General features: G+C 37.1%; 1 protein-coding gene across 1 annotated transcript in view; it reads left to right on the plus strand.

The window, feature by feature from the left end:
- Nucleotides 1-6,276, plus strand: part of LOC104280742 (disks large homolog 2-like) — a gene marked incomplete at both ends in the record, with an annotated part of 83,983 nt that extends 77,707 nt beyond the window's left edge. The window contains one exon of the mRNA XM_009878488.1: nucleotides 6,174-6,276. Within this exon, the coding sequence (XP_009876790.1) occupies nucleotides 6,174-6,276 (103 nt within the window). The remainder of the gene's footprint in view (nucleotides 1-6,173) is intronic.
- Between the last annotated feature and the right edge of the window lie 7,066 nt (nucleotides 6,277-13,342).

Raw genomic sequence — 13,342 nt, forward strand, 5'->3', positions numbered from 1 at the left:
TTCTGCTGGACTGTAGCAGTTGTCAGAGTCGTGTGAGGCTCGTGCACAATGATGATGCTGCCTGCCTGGGAGGAAAGCCTTCCCCAGGTATGAGCAGGGCAGGTCATCCTTAATGTGTGTTTTTTGAATGTCTTGCTGGAAGACCAGGCTTCCACCGCCTAAGGGCTGTTGCTACCTGTTCCATTTCTAATGCCTAAGCAGGACTGCTGGAGAACATGGCTCAACTCCCCTCTCATCTCTTGTTAATGTGCTTGAGAATACTTAAGTTGATGCGCAAAGTTAAGGAAGGTAGATAGGGGTTTTCCATATTTTCTCTCAATGCAAACAATAGAAGTTCTGACTATAAAGAGTTGTATTTACTCAGACTTCTGTTTGCTTTTTCAGATACCAAAAGCTCTTACTTTATGAATTGTTTGTTCTATGGTAAAAACTTACCTTTTCTTCACCATTTAATTTACTGTATAAAAGCACTGTACCATGTCAGTGACAATGCAAAGAAAAAATAAAAAAAAAATCTTTGTTTTCTCCCCAGAGAAGGAATGTGTTTTTCCTTTCCAATTCAACTAGACATTCCAAGTGTTCATTTAATCACTCTACAAACACAAAATAAGGTGGCCTAATTAAATAGATGACTAAATAAAACAGATTATTGTACTAGTCTCTATTTGAATGACCTAGATATGAATTCTGCTCAAGCATTCTAATAGAAGACAAACAAACTGTAGTACGTCTTTAAGTGGCACTGTTCAGATTTGAACCAATTTGTACTAATACAAGGTATTCAAATGCTTTAAAGGGAATATAATTCTTTCAATTTTAGAAGAGTTCTATCTATCCAAAATACAAATCTTATCTTTCATTTAGATTATGATTCAGTATTTAATGAAGTAGATCATGCTTTAGAGTCAAAGAACGCAAAGGCAATTACTATAATTACGGTGAACTTATGTTTACATCTTTTTCTGCATCTCAGTTTGGTTTTGTCTGTAGTTTTAAACCATAATTTTCCATTGCAGCACTTCTCTTTGTTTATAAGCTTTCTAACCGCTTTTTGCTGCAACACGCAAAAGAAATAGACATCTGTGTAAGCTGGAGGCTCTTCTTATTTCCATTATGTCAAACTCATTTTGGAGGCAGGCATCAGAAATTGTGCAGTCAACTTCATTCTGGGCCAGGACATCAGGATTGCACAGTGAAGCTCAGAGCAGCAATGCTACTTTATTTAGTGTGTGATGCTTCTTAAAGGAAGACAGCCCATTTAGTGAAAAAAAAAAAAACCAACACCAAAACACTTTTCATATGTGTTAAACTTTCCTGTACACACTTGCAACATTTTCTGGGAGTTTTTTTGTTTGTTTCTTTTTTTTTACTGGTTATTCTTAGCATAAACTGCATGAACATATTTGAATGCAGTAACTGAAATCAGAGTTAACAATTTTCAATGAAATCATGTCAGGGAAAAATATCACCACACACAATTGTTATGATTTAGACATTGTTTTGGAGGAAAAGGCAAGGCAGAATGTTATTTGTTTTACCCTCTCAGAAACTCTTGTTCATTTTGGCCTGAGGGTAAGGATTTGCTTAAAATGTGTAAATTAATGATGTCTTTCATCAAGATTTAGTGTTACTATATGAATATGATCATTTTGAACTAGATTTGGGACTTGATTATGTTTATTTTTAAATATTGGAAAATAATACATGGAAATCAAGTTAGCATCTACTCTCGCTCCTTAGAAAGTCAGACTAGGTTGTAAGTGTCTTCAAAATTTAATGCCTGTTATTCTGCAGTGAGATTCTGTTAGGTATTGGTGAGCAAAATAGCATGGAAAAAGACTTCTACCTATCCATTTGGCAATGATTGTTTTATTTCATTCTGCAGTTGTACAACATCAAGAGGGAGACAACTATTTCTGCAGCTTGGTGGTCGTTTATCAGTTGAACAGTACTTAATCTTGATGAAAATTGCAGGAGACAGAATTGACGTATTATTTGCTTTCCAACATTTCTTTTCCTTGCTCTTTTGACTTCACCCACTCACACCTGTAAGACCTTTATCAAGTGTCCATCTCTGACTAGTAAAGATGTGAACTTAAGTTCAGAGAAATACACTCATTATAACGTGTTGTGTTTACACCTTAGACAATCATTTCATTGGCTTCTTGTTTCTCTGTGGAAAAGTGAAAAATGTTTGTGCAACAAAAATTTTGTGGAATATCTGTCCTGTGTTTGTATTCTTGATACATTATTAGTATCTTAGTTATTAGATCACGTATACATGGACCTATTGTTTTTCAGAGGAGAAGGAGAATAAGGAGGTACTTTATTCTTTCAGATATCCTCTACTTTTATTTTTAGAGGGATTATTATGATCAGTAATGATTTTTAAGGCTTCATATTCTGTTAACACAACCCTTGCAGATCACTGCAATGGGTTTTTTTTTATATTGCCAAGGAGGCTTGGCTTCTAAAGTGTACAGTCTTCAAACTCAAGCTTAAAGAAAATTACTATTTAGTTTTCCCTTGGACATTCTAATGCTGAGTAACAGAATCCATATCCATCTCCCCAACTCAGGACCTCATGAACTCAAGAATGTTGCTTTAAGCTTTTCTTCACTTCATCCTATTGCTTCTTTCTCAGGACTCTGTCAATGACTCCAGTTATAAAAAAAACACACAGCTAAAAGTCAAGCTCCCTCTTAAAAGAAAGACAACTTTGCTTCAGAATTGTCTTCTTCAGAGGCACTGCATTAGGGCTGAGGTTTCCATTATGGCACAATATAGGCACCATGCTGCCTAAACACAAGGATTCTGCTTGGACCACCACAGTACCAAAGGTGTGACTATAGTGCTGAGTACCTTATAATGAACAATTGCAGTGCTGGTACATCCGCACCTGTGGCAACGAATAACACCATCATCAGCCAGTAACAGTAGAGCACAACACCTCTTTCTTCTGTAGTAGTAGCCTAAATTTTGCTCCTTTCAGGAAGCTTGTGTTCTCCATAGAGGTTGCAAACAAGGTCCTAACTTTTAGAATGTAATTAATTGATGCCCTTCTTTTAGAATGCACTTAATTATTGCCTTCAGAGATACTATATTCCTAGACTGAATTTCAGTGAGTTTTTTCCATCCGTCTTGCCATCCACCGAACTTGAGGTTTATGCACAGAACTGTGATGAAAGCATTTGAATCCTTGGCTCATTTTTTTGGAAAACTTCCACCAGCCATATTTAAAGCCATTACTTTCAAACAGGAAGATGGGACAACTGAGAATTTGTGTGCTAGACAAATTATGAAGCATATTATGTTGTATTTGCCCTATGCTCAGAATCTCTTTTCAGGAGCATTAGAGCATCACTAATTCATCACACCATGAATTTTATACATTTCAGATGAGAGAAATGTTGTAGAAGTTATCAGAGCACATCTATCGGCATATAATGCTTTGAAATATATGAGCCAAGAACACTAATATGTGATAGTAGCAGAACACCAAATTATTGTCACAGCTTTCCTTCAGGTTGTCTGTATGATTATATCATCTTGGGCATCCGTACATGCCAGTTCTCATAAAGCCTTATGTTCTGGCACAGACGTTTGCTTTGAATGTTTCTTTAGATAGGAATAGTCTTCCATCCTACATTTCTACTACAAGGTCTGTATCTTGTAACAGCTACTTTAATGCCCCTTTATGTATTTTGCCCCTATATGTACTCCACCAGTCACCCTCCCTCCTGCCTGCTGAGATTCCTCTCCTTGCAAAGAAGTCCCACAATGTGATGGTGTTTGGGTACTACACTGCCCTAAAAAGTCTAAGATATATTCATGGATCAAGCAGAAATTACCAGCATAATAATAGTATTCATACTCTCCACTGTGGAAGGCACATACAGACAAATCAATTCAAAAAAACCCCAGTTATTTTTCTGTGAGGTAACTTCTTATAATTAATTTCCTCTTTCACATCATTGTTGTGATTATGTAATAGGTCTTGTGTGCGTGGGGAGATGAGTAAGGTAAGATTTGAATAGGTTATATTCTTCTGGTATCCTAGTTCCATATTTACTTGTTTGTTTCCTCTATTTAAAGATAAGTCAGTGTGTCATTATTTTTGTATAACATAGAAAAATTGCAACACATCATGCTTCTCCAAAAGTCTAGAGCTTCTATAGTTCTGAATGTTATTAAAATCTAGCAGACACTTCAACTTCAGACTAATTCCTTTTAGAAATGGGGAGAGCTGATTTTTTGTAAATAAGTTGAGGAGAAATATTAAACATTCATCAAATTCAATAGCTGAAACAGTTTTGGAGAGCAGGAAGCATGAACTGTTAAGGAAAATACGTGTTTTTTTCCTTCCATGTCAAAAAGAAAAAAAAAATAGTTGAGGAAATATGCTTTTCTAGATGGATTGAACTGGAAGAACTTTGATTCTTATGGAATCACATTTTCAGAAACCTGAAGTCTCAGCTAGACATTCATGTTTCTGTCTACGGCCAACAGTTCTACAGCATAATGAAGTCTTCTGGATAAGAAAATGTGGGATCTCCTGGGTTTTATGTTATTGTTATCACAGTTAGTTTTACTAATAATAATAGTCTAAACGTTGTTCACATACTAGTAAAGATTTGATGTTTTCATGCAAAAAAATAAAACATATTTTACGACAGATTGCCCAGAGGCGGTGGAGGCTCCATCCCTGTAGACATTCAAGGTCAGGCTTGATGGGGCTCTGAGCAACCTGATCCAGTTAAAGATGTCCCTGCTCACTGCAGGGGGGGTTGGACTAGATGACCTCTAAAGGTCCCTTCCAACTCAAACCATTCTGTGGTTCTATGACAAATAATGATTAAACATGGTCCCAAAACATCAGATGCTCTAAAATTTTGTGAATTATAGCAAGCTAAGATGGGCCAGTTTCTAAATGTAATTAATCAAAATAAATGTATACATAACAAGTTTATTAGCTGTCATTTGTAGCTATATGATAAAAAACACAAGGATTTGTTATTGCTGAGAATCCGTAGCTTGTGTTTTGGCTTGCTTGCCTGTGAAACCTATGACATTGTTCTCTTTCCTCCTCCTGCCTTTTCTTTCTTTTCTTTTTTTTTCTTTCTTTTCTTGAAGCAATCAGAAATAGATTTCTGTCCTACTGAGGTTGCATACATGTAAAAAGTTTCCTGTTCTTCAGTGGAGCAAGGGGAAACCTGTAGAAGTGAAGAGGAAAGACAGAAAAATATATAAGCAAAGATAAATCTCACACACTTCAGTATAGACAGACTGTAACACTCCCACTGGAAAGCAAGACTCAAGTTACTGAAGCAGTTAATAATTCTATATATGAATTTTGTCCTTTCCTTGAGATGCTGCTGGCAAAATATTTAACATCACAAATCAAAAAAGTTCAGAAACTGCTCCTGAGTTTTAGGGATGGATTCCCTACTTTGTTCTACGCTGTCCCACTTCCACCATTTATGCAGCAAAAAATTATTAAGGAGGAAGAAAGATCTAGAAAGATCTAGAAAGATCTGTTAATGACAAACAACAACAGGTAGTGAAACTCTATATGAGAGCAACTCTGTGGCTGTCATGTGCAAAATATGGGGATATTTCTAGGCAACAGGAGGAGGAGTTCCATGTAAAGAAAATGGTAGATTGAATTTCTGCTCTGGAAAGTTTTCTCGGCAGTTTTTGTTAGAGATGCTTTATATGTCTCCAGGTTTCCCTGATGTTACAGACTGAATCTGCAAAGCCTGGCTGTAGGAGCAGTTTCCATACTTGCAGTATTCTACACTGACCTTAAAGCACCACAGGAAATTACATTTTGAACCTTATATATTAAACGATAGTGACTGATGAAGAGATTACAAAAAATGTAAACTCAGTAGAGCAGAAAGCCCCAGAAAGTTGTGGTCAGAGAATATGCGTGGATAAGCATAGGTAAACTACGGTGTGTAGTATTAGTGCAGACCACTAATGGCCAGCTTTAGGTACCCTCTTCTCAGCTCTTTTGATTTTGTACTTTCACTTTTTTTATATTTGCGCAGCCTGATCTTTAAATCCATCAGATTTTTTTTTTTTTTTAAAAAGGCAAACAGAACAAACCTCTGTCTTTCTGTCTAATGTTAAACTACTCAGATCGCTTGTTGTCTCCATTCCTTCCGTAGGTGAACGGTATTGATCTTCGAGGTGCTACCCACGAGCAGGCTGCAGCTGCGTTAAAAGGAGCGGGGCAGACGGTAACAATCATAGCACAATACCAGCCAGAGGGTAAGCAAAATAATACACTTAAAGACATATGGTAGAAGATAAGTGCTTTAAAGCCACCCATTTAACAGGATGAGGCTCCTGCAGATAGTGCTTTTCCCAGCTATCATCAGAAGTCATCTGGAATGAAAACTCAAGGGGCACTTCTATCCCAAGGAAATGGCTATATTTTTGTCACAGACTTGGCTTTTAGAAATATTTTATGTGACTATAAGAACTATCTTTAGATGTGCATGTAATAAGGCAGTAACCAACACTTAGCTAATCATCTTATTTTCATTACTGCTCATTTTACATTGTTTTCTATTCTCCTTCTGCAGACAGATAATGCAAAAGACACGTTAAGATTGTACATGGACACCAGGCAGAGCTAAAGTTGATTCAGTCAGATCAAAATTAGACAAAGACAAATGTTTTCTGCTAAATTCATAGAGCTTCCCATTATTACTTTTGGATGGTGGTGTCCAGGGCAGTTAGAGCCAGGTAAGAAGACTTACTGGAGAAAAGGACAGTTTTCTAAGTAAAAGCATCGATGTGAAATTCAGCAAAACATAAGACATTGAAGGTGGAAAGTATCTCATCCAGCTTTTGGTGTCTAATATTTAACTTTCTAGAGCTCGGAAGAATTAGGCGTTGATTGACTTTATGACTCCAGAGCTAAGTGACAGAACTCCCCATTGTCCACAATCTATAACCAAAATGACTCTCTGTGGCTCTCAACGAATTCATGAAAGGGCTAATACTTTCTGGTGGGAGCTAAAGATAGCTTTCATCTGTGGTAGTTGCTACTTTGAAACTCTTTCCAAGTGAATTCAGTGACTACAGGTGTCTGTGAAGACTTGCTGGCACCATTTTATCAGTTTTCAGTGAGCAGTTCTAGCTACAACCTGTCACCACGAGTTGTTGATTCTGCCTGGTTGTGCCCAGCCTAGGACACATGTAGGTCTCAGCTGAAACAGAACAGCTCTAATAACGGCTCAATGCATCATTTGTTTTAGTGACAGTTGGGAAATGAATCGGTACTGCCAGAACTTACCAAGCATGATACTTTCTTTTGTTTTTCTGGGTCCTGATGGTAGCACACAAAGAGAAAAACATCTGATATTTCAGTCAAACTTGGTTGTGCTTCGGCTCTGGTGTCAGGCATCCATTGATTGGTTTATCTGCGTTTGAGTAACCAAACAGAATAAATTGGGCCACACTAAGAAATGGGCAGATGAGAGCAAATGAAATTGCAAGTGTCTATCTTTAGTTAAATAAATGGAACATATTAATATCCAAATATGTAAATAATAGTCAGAGTAATTTCAAAGAAAAAGTATTGAAAAGTGATTCCATTACAGAGAGGTTTCTGCACTAGATTCTGAATAAAGCTGTGTTCCCATTAGTTCTGGCAGTCTTGTTTGCTGTCTGGCATTTTTATACTTCAATTATCACCATGGTGTCTGAGTACTTGTAGCAATCACTGGCATTTCAGAGTTGTTCTCTGCTCCTGTTAGTACACAAAAAAGTGCATCGTTTGACGGATTTCTCCAATTATATTTGAACTTACAGCTGACATACTTTCCCTCTACATTTTGCCAGCTCTGTACTGTGTCAGATTCAGTTTTGGTGAACATGCAATTCAAAGGATGCTGATGAAATCTAGCAAGTGTTATATTGCATACTTATTCCCTTTTTTTTTCTGATAATGCTACTCCATTCACAAAAAACCTGTTGAGGGCAGTCTAGACCGAACTGTGTGGCTTCTTGTCAGTGAAGGACAGTTAGTTTTCTGTTTCACTCAAATAGTTCAAAACATGCTGAAGAGCGTGGAGCTGGTGAAGAACAGGGCCCAAAAGTTAGTTTTTTATAGGAAATGATTAAATCTTTTAAGGTAATGAGAATATTCAATAGTTGTCCAGTATCTATGGTCTTAGTGCTGAAATATTTAAGTCTAATCTGAGATACTGGCTAATCCAAACTGTGTAAATATAGATGTGAAATGAAGCATTTTTTTAATTAAAACATTCCTAATGGCAAAGGAGGACAACACAGTTTTAAAATAGTTGTTTAAATAACCTACACAGAGAAATATTTCAGGATTTACAGGTCCCACAGAAAGGCAAACACACTCTATACCAAAATAAATATTTATTTTATTCTAAAGATCCTGCACAATTCTTTTTGTCCTTTCTCTGTAATCCTGATCTCTCATTTACTATATCTTATTGTGATGCATGTATTGGAACCTAGTTATAAAATACAGTTGTAAGACTGTACAGCTGTGCTTCCCTCACCTGAAAATGTTTCCAAACTGAGTAAAGTACCTGAGCAAAGTAGTCTTGTCCTTTGATTTTTCCACTTTCATACTGGAAGCTCTGAGTTGTCGCTATTACAATTTCAGTTATCTTGGGGAAATCCAAGAATAACCACTTGAATTATGCTTTTCAAGCATAAGTTTTTAGATGTTGTTGCAAACAAAAACATTCAATAAAACCTTTAGCTATTGATATTTCAGGTATTAAATGATGATGATATAGGTACTAGTTAATACTATAAGCCAGCTGATGATTAGCAATTAAAATTGTTATTAGAAACAGCTTATGTTCCAATAATTTAGTTTTTACACAGTAAAGAAAAGCTTACACCACATTTATCTTGGAAATGTCTCCAAAGCCAAATAATATACTTTGCTGTGGGACTAAAACAAGGTGCATATTATAGAAATATCTTCCAAAATACAAATTTTCCTTTCCTTGTCTCAAACCTTAAGAAGTTCATGCAAGCCTTCTATGAACTCCCTTCACGTTTATGTGGATAGACTTAACAGCAAATTTCTTGAGAATGGCAGCTCCTGCAGAATAAAATCTAGTGCTTGCCATCAACTTGAATAGCTTTTCCTCCCGATATTGTGGCACTGTGTTTTGTCATTCTGTCTGGAATAAGCAAATGCAGCGACTAGCTCAGATAGAATAGCATCGCAAAATCTTCTGAATGCTGTCAGACCTGTGGTTGGAGATGGTGCTTATCTGAACCATGCTGCCTGTCCTTCAGATGAAAGTGGTCGTGGAAACAGCAGAAAATTTTATAAAAGAGCACAGACATGGTGAACAAAGGGAGAGTGGGAGATGTAGGCAGTGATTTCTTGAGAAGGAGCTGAATGGAAGTGCAAGGGGTAGTATGAAGAATGGGAACAACTCCTCAGCATTTCTACTCTTCAGTCCCTGTTTTACTCCGGGACACTCACCACCTTTATTTCACTCATCTCTCTGAGAAATACAAGAGAAAAAGGAGGCACGGAAGTCCAAATGGAAGTGCAAATTCTGTGAACAAAAAATATTGAAGGTTATTAGGAGCAAGAGGAAACAAGCTCTCAGAGATTAAGAATCAAAGATCAACAGTGAGAGTGTATCTATAGCTTTTAGAGCACCAGCTATACCTCTGGGCTTCTTGAGTCATTTTTTACTTTTATTTTAAAATCTGGAAACAATCTGTGTACTGTATCTTATGTACACAGACATTGTGTAAATGTTAAGAATAGTGATCTCTAACAGTCATTGTGGATATTCAAATACAGTAGACACCTTGCTTCAGAAAGATGGCTTTTTGTGTTAATGAGCAAAATTAGAAGATGAACAAAATTAGAAAAGGAATCAATGACATATATTTGGCTTTTCTGTCCAGTTTTTAATATTCTTAGGAACATTTTAAGTCGTCCTCCCAGCTTAGGTACTCTCAGATCTCTTTTAAAACATTGTACAAATTATGAAGCTAGTGAGTAGGCTCTTCTCTTCCAGACAATAAAAATCTGAACCTGGAAAATTATGTTAGTGTGGAACAGTGTGTTCCTAGTAGATGATTAACCAGAAATTAAAATGGGAATATAGACCACACAGGGGAACACTTTTTCCACTTCCATGTTTTTAGGTAGGACACTTTTTTACTTTAATGGCAACAGTTGTAATTTACAATCCAGTGTAGAAGCAGTTAAGGAAAACCATTTTATCAGTGAAACTGAAATATATTTTCAAAGTAAACTTTGGCTGAAATAGTCACAGTTTGCTCTGAAAGTCACAGCTTGGGAGTGGGGACAGGCAGAATACTGGACTCCTAATGAACCTGCTAAAAACCTTTTCTGCACATTTTAGCCTCAGATGCTCATGTTCCTTCCCCCTGTGGCAGCATGAAAGAGTAAACCTTAGCGTTAAGATTTTTTGCAAAATGCTTGGTGTCAGTGGTCTGTGAGCTGCGTGGTGCTGCATTGCAGTGTTTCTGCAGCTATTCCCACCTAACAGTCCCTGGAAAACTGTTAAACCACTCAGAAGTTTCATGTGCCTTACATCTTTCAAGGGAGCCAATTACCTTGCTCACTTAACAGCTTGCATATAGGGAAAACATTCATTGATTACCATTTGATTAGACCAGACGACAATGAAGAGGTCAAAAAGTTGTTACAGCGAGAGAATTTCTGTTTTATTCTGCTTTATCACCTTTTGAATGAGCTGCTTGCTCAGTGACTCTGCGATGAGTAGCTGAGCCTTAGTTAGAGGAAGAGCATCAGCCAGAGAGATGCTGTGGCAGGCAGCGTCTGTCTTTGCAGACATTAGCTAAGGAAATTATTGGAGAGCTGCACCTACAGTTACAAGCAGCTCATGGCAGCTACGGTACTAAATTCCCTTTTTAGTTGTTGGGTTCCTGTATCTGGGAGGCTCCCATAGTGCATTGTGACTAAATTTCCTAAGCAGCACCAGGTTCTACAAAGCACACTCCTTGCCTTACACATCCATCTGACCTACTAATGCACTAGATCTGCTCTTTTTAAAATATCAGAGTAAAAATCCATGGATCACATTTATAGGTCTCTCCCAGAACAGTCATGGATACGTTTTAGCTCTTTCCTCTGTTTCATTTCCTGTTCCTGCCTCAGAATACAAACACTCGGCTTCAGTTTCGATACAACAGTCACTTATGTTCTTGATCCAGATGTTTCACCTTTCCAGATGTTGCAGGAATAAGGTAGATACAAAATATACAGGAAGAATAAATAATTGAACTTATTCATCCCTTTCTAGGTCATTTCTATGCTTTGAAATGTGAATACCCATGTTAAAGGCCCCTTTTCCCAGCTGTTGAAAACCAATGTAGCTTAATTACTTGGATGAAGTTGCACTGCAGCATTTGGCTTTCGTCTGGAAGCCGCCGTATCCAATTGCCAAAGAATGCAAGATGTTAAGGTGATATTTCATACATGTATACTAAAGAATATAACATAACCTTGGAATGGCCAAGCTGGATCTGACCAAAGGCCCATTTGCTGAGGATCCTGTTTCCAACAGTGGCCAACTGCACAGGGACAGAAGAAAGAACAGCCCAAACACTTGGTGATACTTGCACTGAATACTGTCCTACTGAGCAGAGAGTGTTGAAGAATCCTCTCCTTGTCCTCAGCTGGAAAATATAACCACTGTAACAACAAATAAAAGACAAAAAAAACCAGTTCAGAGGTATGTTTCACAGATTGTACTGCTGAAGTTCAGTGAGTGAGTTTAATTTAGAAGTTTGGTGCATTTTTTTAAGTTCGAAAAATTGAGAATATAAAAGAGACAGATGAACATTATGGTAGTATAATTTTTTAATCTTCTATTAGAACTTTTTTTTTTCTCAACACCACTAGAGAAGTTGTATGGCTCCAAAACTGGATAAGTTTTTTATTTCAGATCCTAATTTATTGATAATAGTTGATAAAACATCAAAGTTCTCCTATGAAGAAGACAAGGACTGCAGTCTCTTTCATAGAGTGATATCAAAGGAAGATCTCTTTCCTCTTTTTTTTTTTTTTACCCTCTTTTTACACTGGCATGTCCAACTGTACTATTTCCTTAATCACTGATAAAGATTTTTATAAAGCTACAGAATAGTAAGTCATTTTCTCTAGCTGATTAAAGGTCAGGGTTATGCCTCCCTTGCTTTTCCGTGAAGTGCCCACTGAAGAGAGGTTAGCCAGATTGCAGATGATGCTGTCAAAATTTTCTACTAATAATTTTAACATATTTTTGTTCCATGCAAATGCAGAAGTTCACTAAGCACCGAATTGCTTCTTCATTACAGGGTTTTCTGTATAAACTAAGTTTAACATAGCCATGTGACTGCAATACACAACTTCATGTAATACACCACATCATGCCAAATGATATTTGTCTGCTCAAAAACTAAAACTCTGGCACTTGAACTAATCCTTGAGTGCTCTAGGTTGTGTCAGCAGTTAATGTCCATGGCTTGATGTTGAGATTGGTATTTGCAATTTGTCGTTCCTTTGATCTAGCAACCCTTAGGACAAATGCAGCAGTTGCCAAGACATTCCCCCGCTTGCCTGGCCATGTAAGATCCTTAACTATAACTTCTGTGCCTCTAGTTGCTGCATACTATTAAGAATATACTACTTCTATTTTTACGTTGTTGGAGCAAAGCTACAACTTTACAATTTCGTTGCAAGCTCTCACAATAACTCTACCTCAGATAAGGAAAAAAAAAAAAGACTACAACTCAAACCATGTTTCAAAGGAAAAGGGCAGTTTAAAAAAACTTCTCTCCCACTTTCAAATTATTTTCTCTTTATTACAACATTTTCTTTATGTTTGCCTGAGCTATCCTCACTGTGGCTTCCACTTATTACAGATTAACTCCAGTCCCTAAGTGCCTCTGCCTGTGTACAGGGGCATTGCCCCAGCATGGACAGACACTTCTAGGGCTCTTAGATGCCACAGCTGAAGAAGCACCAGAGATTACAAAAGTTCTTTTAGACTCAAGCTCTTGTAGGAGTCTCCTAAACCACAAAAGATTGTATTTTAATTCCTCTGCTAAATTTAAAGGTCCTACTTCCAGCAGATTTACACAGTGTATCTCGTCTAACATTGAATATTTTATAAAAAGCGGAATTCTAATTTTTTTTTTTTGCTCTGCTAAAATAACCAGATCTCGCTGTTCATGAAAAAAGTTACAGCTTTGATACATTTTCTTCATGGTTTTGTACAGGTTTGCTTGTGCTTAATGTCGTCCCAGTCGGCTACATTGTATTTGCTGTTTCCCT

The sequence above is a fragment of the Apaloderma vittatum genome, unplaced genomic scaffold (assembly GCF_000703405.1).
Source record: "Apaloderma vittatum isolate BGI_N311 unplaced genomic scaffold, ASM70340v1 scaffold11241, whole genome shotgun sequence".
In the NCBI taxonomy this organism is placed as follows: domain Eukaryota; kingdom Metazoa; phylum Chordata; class Aves; order Trogoniformes; family Trogonidae; genus Apaloderma; species Apaloderma vittatum.